Below are 23,787 nucleotides of genomic sequence, written 5' to 3' on the forward strand. Positions count from 1 at the left end.
TATACAATCTAAAAAGAAAGAGTAAGTGTGTAATTTAATGAAGAATTATCAATGACTAGTTGGAACTGACCTGGAATCCTATTGAGTGTCACCCAAAAATGTTCATCCGGGCTATAGGTATCTTTAGACCACTCTAAGAGATCAATGGCCCTTTTGTCATTCAGGATAAAGTTGACAAAGTCTCGGGTGAGGGCCACGTAGGCGGTTCCAAAGTAGATGACCAGTTTGTGAGGAGGCGGAGTCTTCAAAGTATTTGTGTTTTGCATAAAATATCCCTCTCTGCCTTTACGTTCCTTGTATACGTATTTAGTCCGAGTAATTACATGCTCAGGAGGGAGCACCCCCGGAGTGAGGTTTTTCCCCTTAAACCCTTTCAGGTACTGAACTATTTCTTTGTTGGTTTTCAGAGGGAAGTCCTGCCCGCAGGTGTTGATGACATATTTCCAGGGGACTTTGGAAGCCACCAGATCTCTCATGCAGTTCAGGTCAGCCTGGAGCCGGGAGAAGCCACCATAGACCACCCGCTCCATCCTAGAAGCCAGGAAGGCATTGGGGAAACAGCTCAGTAAATGCCTCACCGCTTCTTTGAAGGTCTCTGCCGCCTTACTGTCCACGTGCACACAGTAGACGTTCTGGGGCATGTAAATGGCCCTGAAGAGCCTTTCAAAGGTGTCGAAGTCTTTGTAGATCACCATGACGTAGGCCAAGGGAAAGTCAGCTTCTTCTTCGGACAAGGGACTGGTAATATAGTGGCTCAGGATCTGGTACTGAGAGCAGGAGAGTTTTTCTAAAGGATGTGGTGATGTGATCCCCGGCACGAAGACCGAATGATTTTGCAAGCCGTAATCACAGGCGATGACAGACGTCCTTTCGCTGGAGCTATTGAACCGCTGGTAGAGGTTGGGCAGGCTTAGCTGGCTGTGATAAAAAACCACAAAAATCACCACGCTGAGCGCAGTGAAAACGAAAAATTTCATACATAGGTTCATTATTTCCAGTCCCAGGTGGGAAGAATTATCACCGGAGACCGAGAAGTGACCACAGTTCTGAAAGCCCAGGAGCGAGAGGCGGACCTGGCTGCTCCAGATTCGACGGCTTCTCCCGAACAGATGCGGGCTCGCGCTCCCCAGTTCTCAAGTCGTGGGTCCCCGGTGCTGCCGAGTCTGGTCCATCCTCCGGGAACGGCTGGAATCGGACAGCTTTCCCACCGCACGTTCGCAACTGAAGCTGGAAGCCCCTAGGAACCGAATCCCTGCGGGCAGGAGCTCAGCCCCGCCCAGCTAAGGGAAACCTCTTCGTTTGCATACGAAAAGCTAGAGGTGCCGCCAGCAGGCTGCGTTCCGAAGCGGAGTGACGGGACCTGGAACTGACTGTCTCAGGCATCAGCCCCACCCACCTCCCCTCGGTCCAGCTAAGCGGCTCTTTTCTCTCGCGTACACCCCTCGTCTCTTACAGGAGGTGGCTCTGTGTTCTGGCCGGGCTTTGAGGACAGTATTGGGCGACAGCTCCTCGGTGTTTCTCTCCTTTCTCGTTTATTTATTTATTTTTTTCATTTCACTCTTATCTCCGCCCCTGGGCAGAGACATAGATACGGGAAAAGAGTATTGCAACACGTCTAAATAGATAATCGGCAGAGAGGACAGAGAAACCTCTGCGGTGAGGTGTGTTGGATTAAATCATTCCGCTGGGTTGTGTCTACTCAGACTATGAGAAGAGGGGGCAAAGAATCAGGCTGGGGGACACCCGGCGAAGGTGATTTCTCACACTAAAGGGTCCGAGTTGAGGACAGTTAAGGGGGTAAACACATCTTTGTTTGCATGCTATGTCGAAATGTGATAGCCACTGGTTTCCGTTTCACACAGAGCTTCAGATGTCTAGAACTGTCAACACAGTATTATTTGCAATATTTGAGCACCTAGCTACTGAGTCTCCTTTAATATCAGAATGCCATCAAATTTGTGGTCATTTTATAAAACTCTAGAGATTCTCTAGTCCCTTTCCCACACACCCAACTCTCCCACTTCCGGGACTCTGAAGAAAGAACAAATGTTTCTGGGCAGTTGTAAAATTCCTGGAAGTATAAGTCATTGTGACTCAGGGAGACCAGGAAGAGGGGGTCTGGTTACAGGGCTTGGAATTATTTTCTTAGTTTACCTGTGCACCGGTGTGGCCAGACAGCTCACAGAATGTAGAGGGTTTGGGGGGGAAACAAGGCTGGTCCTATGGGTAGGTTTCTAGGCGGAAAGCATCTGGGAGACTTCAGCATCTGCTCCAGTCAGGAAACCACTGGACGCCTAACCAGCAGCCACGGAGTCTCCTCTCTCCCTGCCCCATTTCATTTTGCCCTCTTTGCCATTCATGGTACTGACACAGTGAACCATCAAGATTGACTTGGAAGAGTCAAGGTAGATTTGGAATGCTGCCAAACAGGAACCTCTGAGATCACCAAACATACTTTCTGTGATTGACAAGTGAGGAGACCTAGGATGGTCTCCCTATGGCCATTCAACAGTCCCGCTGTGGCTGCATCCAGATGCGGAAACCGGTCTTCTCTCTAATTCCTAAGCCTGAACAGACCAGGGAGAAATTCTCTGCCTCTGAAAACAACAGGCCCTCCCTCTCAGAGAGGGCGGATGAAAATGCCAAGCTGCAGCTCTCATTTCACAAGGTTGTCCTGGCAATTAAATGAGATTCCTCCTGCTCACACCTTGGAAGGAACCTGGCCTCTCACTGGCTGAGTGTGAATTCAGAAAGTGTTGCCTGCCTTACTCTTTCTCCTCTTTTGAAAAATAGCCGGTATTTCTGATCCTGCTAATGAACGGATACTTTGATTTCTGGTCTTTTTATTTTCCAGTCAGGGCTTCTCTGTGTAGCCTCAGCTGTCCTGGAACTCACTCTGTGAACCAGGCTGGCTTTGAACTCAGAGATCCACCTGCCACTGCCTCCCTAGTGCTGGGTTAAGGACTTGTTAGGAGTTTAAGGAACTGAATAAGACTTTCTGTCTTCGGGCTGGAGAGATGGCTCAGAGGTTAAGAGCACTGACTGCTCTTCCAGAGGTCCTGAGTTCAATTCCCAGCAACCATATGGTGGCTCACAACCATCTGTAATGGGATCTGATGCCCTCTTCTGGTGTGTCTGAAGATAGCTACAGTGTACTTATATATAATAAATGAATAAATCTTTAAAAAAAAAAAGACTTTCTGTCTTCTAGAAGGTAGCCAATCTGGATATGAAGAGAAATCTGTAGTAACTATAATGTGATAAATCCAATCTGGGGCTAAAAGTCGTCTTCACCATTGCCCGGCTTGATTTCTGTTAATAATGTAAAGAAAACATTTACCTTAAGGCTTTAAATTGGACCAATTAATCCCCAGAACTCACACCTTACTCTGCAGGGTGAGGCAGTACAAACCTGTAACTACCGCCCTTATGAGGCTGAGACAGGAAGATTGTAAATTCCAAGTTCTAGGCTAACCCAGGCTACAAATGAGATCCTATCTCAGAAAACCCATCAAGCCAGGTACAGTGTCGAAATCTTTCATGTTAGAACTCCAGAGGCAGAGGCAGGCAGATCCCTGTGAGTTTGAGGCCAGCCTGATTAACGTAGAAAGTTCAAGGAGAGTTGGGATTACATAGAGAAAGCTTGTCTCAAGCAAGCAAGCAAGAACATACACACACACACACACACACACATACACACAAACACACACACACACATATACACAGACACACTCATACACACACATAAACACACATATACACACACACCACACACATATACACATACACATAGCACACACACAAACACAGACACACATATACACAGACACACACACAAACACAGACACACATATACACAGACACACACACACATAAACACACATATACACACACACACCACACACCACACACATATACACATACACACAGCACACACACAGACACACACACACACACACACACACACACACAGCTCTATAAGGGAACTATCTGAATAGACCATTCTGATGGCTACATTCCTTCAAGTAAAATATAACCTTGGCAAAGGCCGTGGCAAAGGGAAAGTTAGAGGTTCCAATTTTGTTCCTTACCTTTGTCCCAACCTGATCTTACAGAGGGAGTGCTGGTGGGTGCCAAAAGAAAGTGAATTCAAGAATTCGGGGTGGAGGTAGAGGTAGAAGCCGGGGTGTTGCCACATGATTTATGGTTTAAAGCCATGGTATACTCCCCATCCCTGTGCACCAAACCAAAACCGTGTCTCAGCAGCTAGTGCAGTTTGCCCTGGCTCGTCTCTGGTGTGAGAGGAGTCCATGTTATCTTTTTACTGGCTGGCCTAAGCAGTAGGTTTGTTTTGCCTGGTCTCCATTGTAACCAGGCAGGCATTTTTTTTTCCTTCTAGCAAATGATTGGGAGAGTGGGGCTATTAACTTCCAACAGGAACGTTATTTCTACTCTGTTCACTCTGGTTGAAGAGAAGTACTAAAAAGTGTCCTCAAGTGAACATTTTGTATCCTGCCTCTCTGTGGCTCAGGATAACCTTTATGGTCGCAAAGACACAGAAGGCTGACATGGTTGGGCTCTATAACAAAGAACCCAGTAATCAGAGGCTGAGGTGGGACCAAAAAAACTTCTCATTAATCTCATGGGGGTTTTACTTCAGTTAAGGAGGGCAGAACAGGATTGGGACTCTGGGTGTGACTCTTGGCTATAGAACCAAGGTACTGTTCATTTATTAACTGACAAAATATTTGCGTATGCATGCACGGTATTGTCATTCGGTACATTTCCATGTTACGTCAGCATTTTACATTGCCATCATTTCTCTGTTAGGAGCCCTCTCTCTCCTCGCTGGTTCCTTTGATGGGCAGAGGAAGTTGTTTTTGATCATGGCTGAGCTACTGTACCATATATCACAAGCACACTTCCCAGCCAGACTCTACCCAAGCCCAGGTTGAATCCTGCATGACCTCGTTCAAGGTCACTCTGTGCTGTTCTGTATGGAAGCCTTCAGTCACATCTGTCCAGCTACTTCTAAATTTCCATCAAAAAGGTCAGAAAGTAAGCAAAAAATTATCCAGGGGTGGGAAACAGTAATCAGGAATTGTGGGTAGACCTGTGCTCTCCCCTGCACGGGTGTGTGTGTGTGTGTGTGTGTGTGTGAGAGAGAGAGAGAGAGAGAGAGAGAGAGAGAGAGAGAGAGAGAGAGAGAGAGAGAGAGCACAGTGCTTGGTGGAGGCAGGAAGGCAAGGGAGTGAGCTGGCAGGTGCAACTACCACCCTTGGAAGGTATGTTGGGATGGGAGGAGGAGGGAAGTGGAATTCACCACCTCCTCCACAAAGCAGCTTACTCGCCACGCTAGCGTCTAACGCCACACTGAACCAAGGGCCTTGTGTTGGAGCCACTCACGAGCTTTCAACATTTTATCAGATGATTAATAGGTTTTAAAATCGCAGTACATAAAATCGCAAGCTCAATGGAGAAGTGTCCCTTATTAGTTCTCGCACACCATCCCAACAAGCATTCTCCCAGCCCAGCAGGGATGTGAGACTGGCTGAGAGGTGCCTGCTGTGAGTGAGCAACAGGCCCAAGAGTGAAACAGGTTCAACTTCAAATTCACCTGAGCTCATCTGGATTCCAAAATGCCACCATGGCACGGCTCAGAGTTGTCATTTTATTTAAGCCCTGTTTATGTAAGCCAACATCGGTTTTGGATCCACTTATGTAACCCAGGCTGTCTTTAAACTCAGCCATCTTCCTGACTCAGCCTCCAGTGGCCTGAGATTACACTTGTGTCTGGTTTCCAGGTCTCCTTCCAGTGCCCATCTTGCTATTCTGTAAGGCCAACCGACACCTCAAGTCTTTTTTTTTTTTTTTTTTTTTTTTTGGTTCTTTTTTTCGGAGCTGGGGACCGAACCCAGGGCCTTGTGCTTCCTAGGCAAGCGCTCTACCACTGAGCTAAATCACCAACCCCGACACCTCAAGACTTTACAAAGACAGGTAAATTACTAATGTGAATGGACGTAGCAGAAACCGTGAAGCTCAATGCCAGCAGGTCTGGGTCAACTTGAGATGTTCCTCTGAAAAGAGTCAGAGTACAGGGGCTGGAGAGATGGCTCAGCGGTTAAGAGCACCCGACTACTCTTCCAGAGGTCCTGAGTTCAATTCCCAGCAACCACATGGTGGCTCACAACCATCTGTAAAGAGATCCGATGCCCTCTTCTGGTGTATCTGAAGACAGCTACAGTGTACTTACATATAATAAATGAATAAATCTTAAAAAAAAAACAAAAAGAGTCAGAGTACAAAGGCTAACACGGAAATATGAACAAACACAGTATTCTGCACATTTTGTTTGAAAAAGCAGTTCTCTTTTTTCCCCGAGAAAACAACTGCAGCTACTCCTGGGACCTACTCTTGAAAAGTCACAGAGGCTTCAGCCCAGCCTCAGGGGACCATGGTAGCTTCCTTAGACTGTGGTGGCAGCCTGGGGACAGGTCACAGGGATCACGAAGGCGAGGGTGAAGACAAGGACTGGATTTCCATCACCAAGCTGGGATGCTTAGTCCCAAGGATATAAAGAACGAGTCCCTGGAGGGGACCAGTCTTTGCTCGCTGCCCATCAGGGAGTCTTAACGCTATTGGCTTTTTCCGGTGGGCACCACTCAAGGGTGAGGTTTGAAGATGAGACTGGAGTGGAAGCAAACTCATACTGGCCATGAGACTAGGCCAAAACTTTGTCACCATTGGAAACTAAAGTGGTCATGGTGGCCTGGATATTAAACACTCTACCATGGTCAAGATGTCCACTGATCCTGTGCAGACAGGCTGCTAAGATGACAAGGGCATTAGGTCCCATCCCATCCTATGACAGGTGACAGACCTCTGCTGTGCTTCTCCTCCTCCCTTCTGTGTCCGAGAAGCTGATGCTCGTTTTAATAACCAATCCACATCGGCAGGGCTGCTCTGATACCTGGGTGGCTTCACCAAGGACAGTTTTGAGGCTATCTTAAAGACCTATAGCCAACTGACCCCTGACCTCTGGAAAGACCATCCCATCAGGAATTCATTGACCATCTTCTGAAAGCCCGTCAGAGTCCCTGTGCACAGGGCCTAGGATCCACACACATTTTTTGTGGCTGCTGCTGTTATGTTTCCAAGGCAGAGTTTCCTGTGACCCAGGTCGGCCTTGAACTCACTATGCAGCCAAGGATGCGTATCTATTTCTGATCCTTTTATCTATATTTTCTGAGGGCCTGGACAAATACTCTATCAACTGAGTTATATTCCCCGGACCTCTCTAGAGTCTTACACAAGAAAAATCAAGTGAGTTAAGCTTGGTTTTTAACCACCAACACCAACACCAACAAAACCCCACAGTTTTGAAATTTATCTAATAATTTTTTTTGTGTGTAGTGCTGAGCAGTGAACTCCAGAATGTTAGGGAAATGCTCTACCACTGAGCCCCTCCTCAGCCCTGCTGTAAATTTTAACTAATCAATCTGTACTTAAGAGATTAAGGCTTGTATTACCTAGGAAACTCACAATTGTGATCAAACATTTTCTTCAAAAATTCCAGGCAAATACACTCATCGTACCGTATCAGTTGGCAATGTCCTTTCTAAAAGGACCAGGGAGTAAATATTTTAAGCTTGTGAATAACTCATTCATTCATTTGTTCATTCATTCATTCATCCATCTGTCTATTCATTCTCTTGCTGTCGCTCTGCACTGATGCTGTTCTACATTGATGCTATAGCGCAGATGTGACTAAGTCACATTTCAACCATTTCGAAGCAAAGCTGGAGGGTGGGTACATCGAAATCCCAAAGTAATGTAACTCTTCATTCCATGAAGCAGTCTGTTCTTTTGATGCTGTTCTCAACTGGTTGAAAAGCAAACCAGAGATGGAGAGATGGCTCAATGGTTAAGAGCACTGTCTGCTCTTTCAGAGGTTCTGAGTTCAGTTCCCAGCAACCACATGGTGGCTCACAATCATCTGTAATGGGATTAGATGCCCTCTTCTGGTGTGTTTGAAGACAACTACAGTGTACATTATACATTAAAAAAAACTTTTTAGAACGAAGGGAGGGAGGGAGGGAGGGAGAGAGAGAGAGAGAGAGAGAGAGAGAGAGAGAGAGAGAGAGAGAGAAAGAGAGAGCCAAAAAGAAAATCAAACCAGGACTGGAGATGGCTCAGTGGTTAAGAGCCCAGGCTGTTCATGTAGAAGATCTAGGTTCTATTCCCAGCATTCATGTGACAGTTCACAACTATTTGTAACCTCAGTCCTAGGGACTCTAATGCCCTCTTCTGGCCACCACGGGCAGCAGTCACATACGTGGTATATAGACACACACGTAATCAAAACACTCATATACATAAAATTTTTTAAAAAAATTATAATCTCATAGAAAAAACCTGAGGCCAGGCAATGGTAGATCATGCCTTTAGTCCCAACACTCAGGAGGCAGAAATGGGTGGATCTCTGAGTTCAAGGATGACTTGGACAGTCAGGGCTACACAGTGAAACCTAGTCTTGAAAAAACAAACAGAAAAACAACAAAAGAAGGAATCAGAAACAGAAGAGAAAACAGTAGACTATGCGGACCCAGGTCAGATAGGCCACAGGCTATCTCAGGCTGATCGCTGCCCTTGGTTTTTTATTTTACTCTCCTAGGCTGCATATCGCCACTTAAATGATGTTGACATCCACTGTAACATCTATATCGTTCCCTGGGAGGAAGGTGCTTAGTGCTGGAAACCTTGTATATATAACCACAGGGAAGCCTATGTGACAGCACATAGTGCTGGATGGAGGAAGAGTTTTCACAAGTAACTGACGCTTTTAACCTCAAGTTCCTCTTCTGTAGGATGCAGACAGCAGAGGCTGCGGTGTGCACGGTGGGGATTAAACGGGCTAGTGTACACAAAAGCACTTGCATACCCACACCCTGGTCTCTAAGGGGGTGACCAACGAAGACTCAAGAATGGACACATTTGTTTGTCTAGCCCTGGATGTGTAAGCGCAGAATCCGATGTTGCCATTAAGCATGATACCCTTATATGCCTTGGTTTCCTTCTAATTCTTTTATAAAATGGAGATATCAAAAACACAGTTGGGTGGGCTTGGAGAGATGGCTCTGTTCTTAAAAGCACTTACTGCTCTCCCAAGGGACCCAGGTTCTATTCCCAGAGTCCACAGGGCAACCCATGACTACTTGTATCTCCAGAACCAAGGGATCCAATGGCCTCTTCTGGTACCAAGTATGTGGTACAGAGGCACATATGTAAGCAAAACACACATGCATATGCATAAAAAAAAACACCATTAGTCTTATAAGCCTATTGCAAGACTGAAATAGGCTAGCACAGCACAATGTAGCGACACAATTGTGCACTCTGAGAACATTTGCTGCCCTCAATGTGCCTCAGTTTCTCTATTATTAAATTTCATTGTTGGGGTGCTTGTGTGTGTAATATTTTTTGAGACACGATCCCATGTAGCCTGGTCTGGACTTGACTTACTATGTTGTTGAGGTTGGCCTTGAACTCATGATTCTCTTGATTGGCTCCTCCTCCCACCAATTACAAGTGGTGTGTGACTCCATGCTCAGCTAAGACTTCTAATTAAAAAGGCAACGTCTAGGAGAATAATGGCATCTGTCTAAAAAGCCACCTGGGGCCTTCTCCCTCTATAATCCTGCCTGCCTAGCTTGCTCTTTCAGAAACATTTTTTTTGCTTCTTTACCCAGTCCTACTGGGCAGCAGTGTTTGCAGGTTTTGCCAGTTATAAGTCTACCCAAGGAAAAACAAACCCAGCAGAGAACAGGAAAGCTCAACCCTACATTTTATGTGTGTCTATTTAGTTCCATTTCAAAGAAAAGCATAAGTAACTATTTGTCCTTTGAAACAACCTTTATCTGATCTCTGCTGTCTCCTTTGGGAGGAAACAACAAAAAGTTGCAAATTCATGAGATAAAGTCTCCCCAGCTCTAGGTCTAAATCTGCACGTGCTTGGGGGGTCTCTTCTCACCTCAGCTACTTCCAACTGGCCCCCAGACCCTCAGGGGGTGTTTCAGTTAATTAGGTTTGTTTGTTTGTTTGTTTGTTTTACAGTACAGGGACTGGGCTGGGAACCGAATCTCTGTCTCCCTGAAGCTAAGCATGAAGTCTTCACCAAGCTCCAACCGTCTTGGAGACGAGACAAGACGAGACATTTTAAACATAGCGTCTGCCAGAAGCCTGTATCTCCAGGATCCCATTGTCCCCGCATTTCCAAATAAACGGAAACACAAGACAGGTGTTTGCTTTTGCTCCGACTTGTAACTTTAATAACCCTATGAAATTTCTGACTTGGTTTTAGTTTACCCAATCCGCTTTTTTCTGAACGGAGCCTGTCATTTGCTTGAGTTCAGACGGTTTATTAGGACAGAGTTCTTGCGCAAATGATCAAATTCATGTATTTCTTGCTCCCTTGGAAAATGATAGTGAACACAAAATCTGCCTGCAAGATATGTCCTCCCTGTTCAGGAACAGCCTCGGATTCTCCCCTGATTGAACTGGCTTTCCTTTTAAGGTACTCAGGGAACAGATATTTAAAAATTTTTGTCACAATGTATTTCTTTTTTCTCTTTTCTTTCTCTTTCTTCCTTCCCTTCTTTCTTTTTTCCTTCCTTCCTTCCTTCCTTCCTTCCTTCCTCCCTTCCTTCCTTTCCTCCTCCTCCTCCTCCTCTTCCTCCTCCTCTTCCTCTTCCTCCTCCTCCTTCTCCTTCTTCTTAAATATAAGCATTTACTCCAGATTCAAAGTTGCTATACTTGAAGTCTCTAATGTTTAAAATGAACTTAACTAGTTAGGAATCTTATTTTGTCTAAGACAGTGAAACCGTGTATGCAGCCTCATTTGCTTATTCTGTCTGAATTTGTTCTTCAAGTGTCTGGAAGCTTGCCTGTCTTTACTGACCAGCGTTGCTGAGCTGCAGGAGAAAACCTTTTTGACCAGCCAGTGGGGCACCGAGCAGTTATCACAAGAGGCATCGCTGAAGAGAACCGAGATATCTGAGGTGCTGAGTCTGGCCTGAAACTACGTAGCTGAGAATGACCTTGAAGATCTGATCCTCTGATCTCTACCTGCTGAGAGGTAGGATTACGTGTGTCTGCCATCATAGCAGTACGTACAGCACTTGAGATCAAACCCAGGGAGTCATCCAGGCTAGCAACTGAACTACGTCTTCATTCTAATTCTTGATATTCTTGATTTTGACATGCCTTGGAAGGAGATGGGTGAGTGGGAATGGGTCAAAGAGTCTCAGGGTAACCAGGTACCTCTGTTTGTCCTGGACTGAAGGAGTCCCCAGAACCGGTGGTGTTTGTGCTAGGCAAACCAGGAAGAACTGGTCACTCTGGGTACCATTGGTCCCATCCGCTCTCAGTGGGGAGTCACTACTGAAGGGTGTTACTGATTATTAAATAGCTAGTAATTGATCCACATGAAAGGGGAAGAAAGCCTCAAGCTGTTGGCAAGGCTGCCCAAAGAACAGAACAGGGACTGAGTCTGCAGCGCACAGCAAAGTCTATGTGCCCCTTCTTCACATTTCTCCAAACCAGTGAGGTGTGGGGCAGAGTGATTAACATTCCCAGGATAGGTTCTCAGTGAACCAAGGAGAGTGTGCCTAAACCAAGCTAACTAACTGCGAATTCCTTCCCTCGTAGACATGATGTTTTAGTCACAAATGATGGGACTTTTTAAGATGACAATTCTCATAAACGATACCATACCCATACCTCCTCTTGTCCCAGTACATGGGAATTAGAGATCTTGTTATGTTGTGTGGCATTAATTTAAAAAGGGGGTGTGTGAATGGGAATGTTTATTCTAAGATAGTCAGGAAGTGGTAAGAGGCTCAAAAAAAAAATAATCAGTTTATAGGACAGGCCATTCATTTTGTCTCTCTGGTTCATGACTTGCGAATCTGTTCCTTAGTTTTTGGAATGAAATGCATCCCTTTGGCTTGAAATCCATCATTAATCCCGCTTCCAGCCCACAGAAGAGGCTGCTTTTACAGGGACGTTGTAAGGGGAAGCTTGGTTTGGATTGAGGGGTTGCCAGCGGAAGTCCAAAAAAAGTTGTGAGATAATAGAATAGAGATAAACCAAAAAGGCTGTGAAGTGGTGTGTAGAGCAGCGAGCTCAGGCACTAACTGTGTGGGAGAACAAAAGCCAAACAGGGAGAGCAGTGAGCCCTTTCCTAGACCTGCAGTCTGGGGAAGGCAGCTGCTATGTGGGAAACCAGAGAAAAGCTGGAGGTGGAGGTCTTCCTTCTACAGAACCCTAAGATGGAGACGGTTCTCAGGCTTGGGTGGAGTACAGCTCCGTGAAGGAGGAGTTAAGCAAAGACTGGCATTCAGAAAGATAGCTATAGAGGAGGTCAAACAGGAAGTGTCCAGAGAAGAGATAGGCTGGCTTTTGCCCAAAGCTAAAACCAAGTCAATCTGAGCCTCCAGCTCTCTTGAGAAAGAACCACGTTGTTTCTTCCCGTATCTCCACAGTTAAATTTTGATCTTTTCCAATCTAGCTGAAGAGAAAGACCACTCGGAATGGAGATTGTGGAAGAGCAGGGTTCAGGGCACAAACTCCACCCCACTCTTTTCTAGGATCATGGCACTGAAGGGACACACAACGTAAACACGTCTGGAAACAACTTATGGCTTTGCCCAGAAGCAGCTTAAGAAAAGAATCACACGCCTTGTGTACAGTGAGAGATCTCTGGCTAGGTGGGTCGTGGAGAATCACATTAAGGGTGGCTTGTACGGCTAAGGACCTGGTTCAGCCTGACGCCGTGAATCTGATCTCAGTTCCATCCATCCCTGGAACCCACGCATAAAGCTTGCAGTCGTGGGCTGCTGTAATCCCGGTGCTGCTTGGGTGGAGGGGGGGCACACTCGGGAATCAGCCAGAAAGAAGCCTTTGGACCAGCGTAGGAAGCAGAGAAGCCCTCCGTGGGTGGAGAACTCCGAGACCCACTGTCCTATGGTAAATTGGACCAGGGAGGCTCAAGGGGAGTGATTAAAGCTTTCCTTGGGAGTCTGGGGAACCATAGATCAGAGGTATGCAAAGACTGACAGAGACAGCTTCCTCCTCTAGGATGTTTATAGATGGGGAGTGCTTCCCTACAGAGGCCACCGCCGCCACAGCCACCACCGTACTTAAGGAACCTGCTGAAGTTCCCCACAGCAGGGGTTAGAAAACCACAACGGATCACAGCTTTATGCACAGGTCCTTTCTTTTTTGCCTCACTGGCCCCAGCCAGGGTTCCAGGGCCCGAGAAGCACGGCGGGCAGCGGGCACAGTCTCAAGTATGCAGCACAGGAGAAAATTTGAGACTCTGCCTGAGTAAGTGGGAAGGTGAGGGCTGCCTCCCAGTTTTCCTCTGACCTACACACACACACACACACACACACACACACACACACACACACACACACACACACACACAAGCTATTTCAATTCTTGTTCAAGAGAGGAATGATGATGACGACGTATATTTGACTTACGAGTGTCAGAGTTCCGGTGAGTATGCACCACCGTGCCCACCTTGAACCCACAGCAATGCATACTCCCCGAACGCCAAGCTCAACCTGGCAATGGGGGTGGGGGGATAAAGCAACGAATGCAAATTTGCTTCAATTACTTACAGCTTTCTAAGGTTAAAAAATTGTCTGCTGTATGACTCTGGATTAAAGGCAAGGGTTGCTTTGTTTTATAAAAATAAGGAAAGAAGTTTGGTGGAGGTGTAGTCGGGTGTGGGGGAAGTGGGGTGCCTCTGCGGGCCCATACTGAGGCATCCCTTCCCTTGAGGGACCAGCCACACGACAGTATAGTATAGAATAGAGTTTATTAAAGCTGGGGGGGGGGGGATTGGGGGTTGAAAGGATAGTAGCGGAAGAGAAAGGCAAAGAGAGTAGATGTCAAAGGAAGTGGGGGGGGGGGGCAGGAGAGAGGACAGAGCCAGAGCGAGAAGGCAAAAGAGAGAAAGAGGAGGAGGAGCCAAGCAGCCCTTTTATAGTCAGTTGGCACGCCTGGCTGTTGCCAGGTAACTGTGGGGCGGAGCCTAGACAAAATGCTAACAGGGGTGTACCAAAATTCTAAGTTCTACCAAAAGTCCCTTTTTCCCCCACATTCCGGAACCAGGTTCCTTGGAGTTCCCCATCCCCCACCCCGCCTTCAAGAACTCATCGCCAACACCCTAACTCCACCCCCAGCAGCAATGCAACGCATTTCCACTGTTGCTGTATTTCCCCTACACCGCATAAAGCCCGCCATCACAGCCTGGCCTGTCGCTGCCTTCATCCACACTTATAGCCATAGCCATTTTTGCATGCCCCACCCCCCAATAAATATCTTGCATTATGTCTGTTTTGTGGTGTGTTTTTCTTTTTAAACGGCAGTTTTGGCCTCCTAAAAATACTTTGTTGACACAAAACCCTGTCATTAGTGTCTTTGGCCCAACTTCCGGCTCACCAATTGCTCGGCACTCCATACATTACTGGCAATCAGTCGGTGTAAGCACACCCGAGTCCAAGGAAAGTCCATTGAGCGTCTGGAGCCCTCTATGGTACTCTTGGAGGCGGAGGTAACCCCACCCACAGTCTTTAAGGCCTTGGTTGGCCCTCTCCACCAGCCCCACCCCGACCCTTTCCCTTGGGTGACACTTAATTCCTGAGCTTGGTTTTTCACCCCTTGGGCTTACTCCAAAGACCTGGTACCAGGTACCCAGTCTCCTCAGGCAATCTGCCCTGACCCCTGTGGAGTTCGATGATAACCACTGAATGGCTTGTGTCTTCCTGAATCCTGAGGACACCTTTGCCGATAGTGACATTTTTTCCCCCCATACTGCCTCTCCTCCAGGAAAACCATGTCTTCCTTCCACACCCTCTTATCCCCTTTAGGATGCCTCCCCTCCACCTGGCTCCTGCCCTGAAGGACCCCAAATGTGTTCGCTTTTACAATAAAATTTGGCCTCAAGTTTCCCTTAGACAGCCAACCCAAATGACCTCCCAATGGCACCCTAGATTCCAATATTATTTGGGACCTTTAAAAATACCACCCCATCTCTGAAATACTTTTTTGGCACAAAACCCTTTCAGAAAGGTCATTTCTTACATTTCCCAATATCATAACTCCACGAAAAAGAGCAGCTTTGTAACCTAGACATGCTCTTCGAAGCATTAGCCTTTGATTTTCTACTGACTGCTCATTTTTGCTTCTTTAGGGCACACTATGGCTTAGGAGGTGGTAAGCACACAGCATTAGCTTCTTCCCTATATTCGTGATAAACACCCTGACCAAGGCAACTTCCAGTAGGCAGGGCTTGTTTAGAGTTTGCAATCCCACAGGGATCTCGGAGTCCATTTCCATCACAAATGGGGGAGGAAGTAAAGCCCTGAGTGAATGAATGTATATTGTTCTGATATGGGCATGGCCAGTCATTGTCAGGAACTAATGACTTCGGCTCTATAGGAATGGCAAAGCCTTCCCCGGATGAGATGAGAGAGATGGCAAAGTCTTTCTAGGGTCCACAGCAAATGTTGCTAGTGTGGGTGGAAAATATCCACTGCACATTTCTCTCCCGGATGATTACGGCCTGAAGACCGCTCCCTTCTTCTTTTTTCTCCCCCCCCCCCCCCCCCCCCCGGAGCTGGGGACTGAACCCAGGGCCTTGCGCTCATTAGGCAAGCGCTCTACCACTGAGCTAAATCCCCAACCTGAAGACCGCTCCCATACAGAGACTGCTCTGCCAAGATTAGCTAAACCTGCCTCCAACTTCAACTGTATATCATAATCCTGCCTCCTTCTTTATCTCCATTAGTAACCCTGTCTCTTGACTATATGGATCCCCACATTCCTGTTCAGTGGTATAGCGTAAACAGACTGAGCTTCTGGGTTGCTACGCTTTTCTCTCAGAGAGTCCAGACCACCCACATGGCTCAATTATTCATGACAACTTCCAGAAACGTTTAAAACCAACAAATGCTTTTCCCAGAGCGTAGGCCTTGATGGGAGTACGTGAGGGGTACTGACTATTCTGAAGAGGTACACAGGCCAGAGACCATCTGGGCAGGTCCGATCAGTCAGTCTGCTTATGAGGAGGGTCTGGGAGAAGGGCAGCAGTTACGAGAACCCAGAACTCACTAGATATCCTCCACAGGCAGATTAGATGCACATAATGTGCTGGTTAGGGGGGAGGAAGGGAGCAGCAAGTCCTGGCCAGAGAGCTTGGCCACCGGGAACAACCCTTGTGACTAAATAGATGCGTTTGTGAGGAGGAAGGGACAGTCTGCCAAGTAGGTATGAGTAGGAGATTGGAAACAGGCACCCCAAAAGTAAGGAGAAACACAGGACAGGGGCAAGTGAGTTTTGCATGGTTTTAGGGATGTGCTGCCAGTGTCCAGATCACCAAGATGTAGGGAGCCATGAAAGTCAAATGGGAAAGTCAGAACAGGCTTGGGAAATGTGCTTTTTTTTTTTTTTAAAGATTTATTCATTTATTATATATAAGTACACTGTAGCTGTCTTCAGACACACCAGAAAAGGGCATCAGATCTCATTACAGATGGCTGTGAGCCACCATGTGGTTGCTGGGATTTGAACTCAGAACCTCTGGAAGAGCAGTCAGTGCTCTTAACCACTGAGCCATCTCTCCAGCCCAGGAAATGTGCTTAAGGCTCTCTTTCCTTCATTCTGGTTTCCCTGAGTACAGTTGTGCTAAACTCGACTGGTATCCCAGAGTCCTTTCAAATATCGGTGACGGAGAATACCCAAAGGACAGAATTAGCCATTTCTGTGAACATTTCCCACGGAGGGATTAGCCAAACCATGAACTCCGACACATTTGGCAGCATGACAGTCTGTCATGATCTCTCAATGGTAACCCAGTCTCACAACCAATTCGTAATTCAAAAACAGCTATTGTCTGTCTTTCTCTGCTGGATTTATTTCTACATACCTATTTTTTTTTTTTTTTAATTTTATGTGTATGGATGTTTTGCCTGCAGAGGTATCTATGCATCATCTGCATGCCGGGTCCAGGGAGGTCAGAAGAGGGCCTTGGATCCTCTGGAGTCACAGACAGTTGTGAACCACCATGTGTGTGCTGGGAACAGAACTCAGTCCTCTGAACCTGGGTCCTAGCAGCCAGTGCTCTTGACTGCCGAGCCGTCTCTAACACTTTTATCCCATCTGCCTTCTTAAGGAAAAAAAACGGCTTCTAGGAAAAGAAAAAAGCTGTGACAACTCCAGAAGAAGAAGTCTACACATTGCCTTGTGAACAATGCATTGAATTACATGGAAAAAAGGATAATGAATTAGCGTTGACAATTGCTAGCTGTTCTATACGTTCCGGGAATTGAATCGTTAAGGTGGTTTATGCATCTTCAAGGGGGTGGGGGGGAGGGTCATGTGACAAAGTCAGCGTGTTACTGGAAAACAGTGATGTTAACACTCCTAATCCCTCTGGGACAATCCCGTGGGGATGTGTCCTACTAAGATGACACGCAGTCTCCCCACCATTCCAACACTGACAGATTCCCCTTTAATCTCGATCCAGACGCCCATTTCTCCTAATGAGCAGCAGATGAAGAAGCTAGAGTTGAGGCTCTTATGCTATAGACTGTGCTTTAACGTTAACCTGCCTCGGGACCAGGCCACATAGTGAGAAGCAGGGTCCTCGCCTTTCTCTGGACCCCAGACTCACGGAGTGGTATGCAGGTCAGGCTGGGATGCTCCCTACCATTTATGTAAAATCTGGACATGGACACACCCTGGAGTGCTAATACTTGGAAAACTGAGAAAGGCGGGACATGTGAGGCTAGCCTGGATGACAAACTGGTGACTCAAATAAGTAAATAAATCTATATAAGAGTGTACCCATCCTGTGGTGTTCCCTCTGGATTGACCCTTTTCTCCTAGAGAGAAGGAGAAGGTTTGGAGGCTTACGAAACTTAGAGCAACTTACAGAACTCGTCAGATCTAGAACGTTAGAGAAACAGTAAATGGCTGTTATAGGGTTCCAGACGTTATACAGGAGATCCAGGGACACAGCTCTCAGGCTATCTCATGGCAACAGTTCCTATGTTCCTAGAAGCAACCTTCTTCAAGTAGCCTCCTACTTGCTCTCCTGCTTAACTGGAGTCCTTTCTCTGCTGTGCTGTGAGCCTACCTGGAGTGAATAAGCATTTCTGTGTTCGCCCTAGTGTGTGTGTGTGTGTGTGTGTGTGTGTGTGTGTGTGTGTATCAACCGTCACCATCCAGTTGCGTGTATGCAGATGCCATGAAGGCAAATCTCCACTGTACGAAGCATGCTTGTGAATCAGTCTCTATCTAAGGAAAGCTGGGCTTCAGCAGTTGCTACCTAGGAACATTCAAGACAGTAGCAATGCGAGACTGACAGCCGGAGCGTGGGAGCCCTGAGAGGGTGGGTGGTGGGTGGGATGAGAATAGGTTTTCTAAATGTGATTCTAAGTTGCGTCTTAAAAGGAAAACATCTTCCAGTCGCGTGTAGGGGAGACAAAAAGAACATCCCAGAATATCCTATACCAGCAGGGAAAGCCACAGATTGTGACAGGGAAGCTGGATATGGCACAGCTGGGACCCACATGGTATCAGGTAGAGCTAAAATGTAAAAAGAACAGGATACAGATAGAGGCACTGGAAAGTCCACATCCCACACAGCAGTGAGCATCGTGGACCCAGCATGTGGATTTCACACTGGAGGAGTGGCTGCAAATGGAGATAAGAGACCATGTGACAAGAGATGCTTTTATAAAGGCCATTCTGTCACTGGAGGGTAAGGTAAGTCAAAGTGCCCCGGAAAAGTGAGATGGCTTAGCAGATAAAGGCACTCGTCCCATTAGACTGATGCCCAGAACCACGGTGGAAAGATAGAACTGACTATAAATTGCTCTCTGACCTCCACCCGTGGCACGCACACACCCACACATGGTCAAAGTGGAAAATAAATGATTTTTTAAAGCGGTCTGTGGTGGAGGCAGGTTTAGAAGATAGGTTATTGTAAGAGAGAGGAACTCGGAAATGCATGGGGGCAGGAACGGGAGGCAGCCGGTGCCTGGAGTGCTGGTGGCCAGATGCAGTTTACTGAGTGCCTGTGCCTAGTGCTGGCATTGCCTCGCCCTCTGGCTTCATTTGCCCTTACTCCCCGGGAGTAAGGATCCTAGTAGCGGCTACTAGGATTTATCATTCCAGGACATTCACACAAGTGCCTACAAGGGACATGCCCCGCCCACTTTACCTCAGCTCCAGCTCTGTGACCTTCATTTCCAGTAGGAACTCTGAGGTCCCTATCTTCTCTGCCTGGGACTTCCTTCCCAGGGATGTAAATGACACGCTCTCATTTGGAGACGCACACAGTAGGCTATCCCTTCTAAGAAGCTTTTGTTACCGTAACACCTGATCTAAAAATGTCCTTTTGAGGCTGGAGAGATGGCTCAGTGGTTGAAAGCACTGGCCGTTCTTCCGGGGGGACCTTGGTTCAATTCCCAGCACCCACATGACAGCTCACAACTGTAACTCCACTCCCAGAAAATCCAACACCCTCATAGGATGAAAAAAGTCCTTTCTCGTATCTCTAATGTTCTTGCTTAGCTTCTCAGATTTTATTCTCTTTCTTCCCCTTCTAGAATATTCACTCCATAAGGTAAGAGTTTCATTTGTCACACTCATGACTAAACTCTGGAACAGCATCCAGCTTCATACATATCTACTGACTAAATTCTCCATTTAGCATCTCTAGCCCAAAAATTTTAAATCTAAAGTACTCTAAGATTTTATTTATATGAGTACATTGTAGCTGTCTTCAGACATATCAGAAGAGGGCATCTGATTCCATTACAGATGGTTGTGAGCCACCATGTGGCTGCTGGGATTTGAACTCAGGACCTCTGGAAAAGCAGTCAGTGCTCTTAACCTCTGAGCCATCTCACCAGTGCCTCTCCCCCACCCTTTAAGATTTATCTATTTTATTTTATAAAGTACTCTAAATACTAGCACGAGAGCACAAGTGGAAAACTCCACCATGGATGTGCGCGCCAAATGCTTAAAAATATTTTACATCATTTGAAATTGCCTCAGGGTGATGTATATGAAATATACGTGAATTTCATGTTTGGACTTGAGTCCCATCTTTAAGACATTTCATTATGCATGTTCAAGGATTTAAAAATTTCTAAAATTCAAAACAGTTCTGGATCCTGACAGTTCAGATGTGGGATTCACAAACAGGACAACTGTTACACAAACAGTAACATATCAGCAACTTTACATAACTGACTAAACCCTCATTATGTATCTGACATATATTGTTTTCCTCATCTTATAGACAAAGAAACTGAAATACAAATGCTGGCTAACTTATCCAAGGTCACCCAACGTGCATAGAGCAGAGCCCAGATTCAAATGTTGGGATACTGGGTGTATGCTCGCACGTGAGCTAAACCTGCTCTCTAAGACCAAACTTGACAAATTCTGTCACATGGGCACTTAAATCCATGCTTTGCAAGTGGGAAGGTAAACTCCAGGCAGCTCAGTAACAAACGCACTGTGCTCCAAACACTGGAAACCGAGCAGTGCACACACAGCAGGTGCTTAGCTAGCCGTGCTCACAGATAACTGCTTCCTTCTACCCTCTTCTAGAGGGAATTCTAATGGAGAATTTTGTCATGAATTCTACCCCAGGATGTCTTCCACTGTGCCTCTCCACCCCACTTAGGATTTGCCTTCGTCTGGGACCTAGGCTTCCAACTCAGAGAATACCAAGTCAGAGTCCTGGGTCTCCCAGCCCTAGCCACCTTCCGACTGGCTTCCACAGTATTAGAAGGTGCTATGTAGGCTACGGAAAGGAAAAGGGTTCATCAACATCCTGCCGAGCTGTGACCCCAGTGAACTACCAGAATAACTGACATGGCGAGATATGCTCATGGATATATAAATGTTATAGAGGCAAACCAACCGCTTTTTCATGGCTTTGGAACCCATTTCCCAGGAAGAAACACATGCCTGTGACTGTGAATCTGGCTAAAAACCAACCAATGGTTGGGGAGCTCACGGAGCCACGGAGTGAACCTATTATTTCTTTGCTAAGTCAACATAGTACCAGACTACTCTCTAAATCCACATTTCTCTTCTGGGAGAGCCCTCCTCCCAGACCTCGTCAGAGAAGTTTCGTGGTACAGTGAGATACGGAAACTTTACGATGGGTCAAAGTGCAGAGAATAAATAGCTCTGGGGTGCTCTGCCGCTAATGAGCCGATCGCCCTCATCCACCACCCACCCACGGAAGCTCAGGGACTGTTGTAGAAGAAAGGGTGGGAAATTTGTAAGAGTTAGAGGTTTCAATGGCGGGAATTCAAAGACACAGCATCTCTGGGACATAGTGACCCTACTCATAAGCTCATAGCAGCTGGGGTTGACTGAACAAGACCACCACAAGGTCAAGCCATTCAGCGTTCCAGCATGGATTGGGGAGGAGTGGCTCTGGAGACCCCGCCCCCACAGAGGAGCCATTGACCTGTGATGGCTCTGGGAGAGGGAGAGTCAATTTTCTTTAAGGATGTGGCTCCTGCTAGATTGACCATGTTCTGGTGGATTACCCCAGAGCTAGAAGCACATATTGGAGTCTAGGTCATAAAAAACAAGACAAGCAATATATAAGTGGAATCAGGTAGGGAGGTAAGGAATGGGTCTGGGAGAAGTTAGGAAGAGAAATGGGGTAATTATGATTGAAATACATTGTTATATGCATGTATGAAATTCTCAAAGAAATAATTAATATGTATTAAAAATAAATATTTTCTGAGGGAAAAAGATGTGGTGAAGAGTTTATACCTTTCCCACAAAAAAATAAATTTCCAAGTTCTAATTTCTGAGGTTTCCCTCTAATCGTAGGTGAGGACAGGGAGACATCCTACCACAGGCGTGTGCTTCTGTCTGTCCTCCCCGCTACCACAGTGCCATTCTGAACCAGGGCTGGCCCTCTGCCTTTAGTTTCAGGGTGGGACAACAACCCAAGAAAATTATGTCAGCCCTTTTCAGTCAGTCCCTGGCTTTATTACTGATGGGAATCTGGGCAGAGCAGAGCCAATGTGAGGTCCTCCTTGATCTGCTCTTAGGACATCAGGAAAGGCTCTTCCCTTCCTCCCAGGAAAGCCAAACCAAGAAAAGCTGGAGCTATTTCTGGCCTATGTCTGACTGTGTGGAGAAAATCTGCCCAAGGGAAGTTCAGACATAGCAAGACAGAGACAGGGAGACTAGCACATCCATGTTGCCCAGACTATGTTTTGTTCTAGTCATTAAAGTCCTAGACCATCTACCTCACCCCTAATATTTGAGCAAATATGGAGGGCTGGTCACCTCATGGAGAGAGGGCTCTGTAAGAAAGACACTGAACACTTTGTTTCACCCCTTGAGCCCAACTGATATGGAGGCTAAGCCAGATCCCTGAGATGCACCTTCATGAGTTAAGCCCTGGGATTTATTTAAGCTACTTTGAGCTGAGCTCCTGGCACTTGCAACCTAAAATATTAATACACTCTCCCAAGGAATGTGTCACTGTTAACATAGGAAAATAAATCAAAAGTAGGAAATACGTTATTTTTAGAAGTTAAAATACAAGGACCAAGAGGTTGGGGATTTAGCTCAGTGGTAGAGCGCTTGCCTAGGAAGCGCAAGGCCCTGGGTTCCGTCCCCAACTCCGGAAAAAAAAAGAAAAGAAAAAAAAAAAAAAAAAAAAACAAACAAGGACCAAAGGGGTCACGTGATCTCTTCTAAAGTGGAGATTGTTTGACAAAAAAGCATTGAAATGTGTGCTGTGTGTTGCGTGTGTCGACACAACACACACACACGTACATACATAAATGGGAAAGAAAGCAAACGAAGAAGCAAATGAAAACATTGGTGTGAGGGAAATAATCGTGGCAGAGAAAGGTCAGATCTGCAAATGAGCAAAGACTCCTAAGAACAGATAAGGTGGTTTGGGGAGGGAGAGGTGTAGAAGCCAAAGTAATTTTACCTGTTTTCTTAAAATCAGACTTGCCCTGAAGGGAGAAAAGACAATTTAGCTAGCCCAGGAGACTGTTAAAAAACAAAACAAGGGGTTGGGGATTTAGCTCAGTGGTAGAGTGCTTACCTAGGAAGCGCAAGGCCCTGGGTTCGGTCCCCAGCTCCGAAAAAAAGAACCAAAAAAACAAAACAAAACAAAACAAAACAAAACAAAACAAAACAGAAAACTGAGCGGCCAACACTTCCATAGATGGGGAGTCGTGTCACAAGACTTGAGCCAGAAATCTTAGGAGAGCTTGGGGGTGAGGGTGGGGGTGGGGGTGGGGGTGGGGGTGGGGGTGGGGAGCTTCCATTGGAGAGATCTCTTATAGCATGCAGGAGGCCTCGCCTGGCTTCCTTTCCAGCCCCACCCCCAAATACAACAAAACACAACACTTCAAGGTCATACAGTGCCACGTGGCCATATAGAGCTACAAGGCCTTTAAAGCTCTTTCTTGGGCAGGCAAACAAAAACACAACAGAACAGGAAGTGCTAGGGGGAAAAGAACACAAAAAACCCGAGCGTCTCCACAAGGTGGCGGGTAACAGCACACGAGTGATGGACGTCAAGGCATCTGACACTGCCACACCTGAAGTTCCCTTGCAACCTGGGATTCCTCTGAGAAGGCTGCCAGAAGGGAGAAGGCCGGCTTCCGGCCTTGCACAAAAGCCACCTCAGAATGG

The 23,787-nt window shown here is 46.6% G+C and overlaps 1 protein-coding gene across 2 annotated transcripts in view; it reads right to left on the bottom strand.

Moving 5' to 3' along the window:
- Positions 1-23,787, bottom strand: part of Gcnt2 (glucosaminyl (N-acetyl) transferase 2) — a 70,522-nt gene that overhangs the window by 40,398 nt on the left and 6,337 nt on the right. Inside the window, 1 exon segment of one of the 2 annotated variants that reach the window (NM_001001511.4) lies at positions 71-1,223. Coding sequence (NP_001001511.1) covers positions 71-989 — 919 coding nt within the window. The 5' untranslated portion in view covers positions 990-1,223. 2 annotated transcript variants of the gene reach the window in all.

Source organism: Rattus norvegicus, chromosome 17 (assembly GCF_021556685.1).
Source record: "Rattus norvegicus strain SHRSP/BbbUtx chromosome 17, alternate assembly SHRSP_T2T, whole genome shotgun sequence".
Taxonomy (NCBI): domain Eukaryota; kingdom Metazoa; phylum Chordata; class Mammalia; order Rodentia; family Muridae; genus Rattus; species Rattus norvegicus.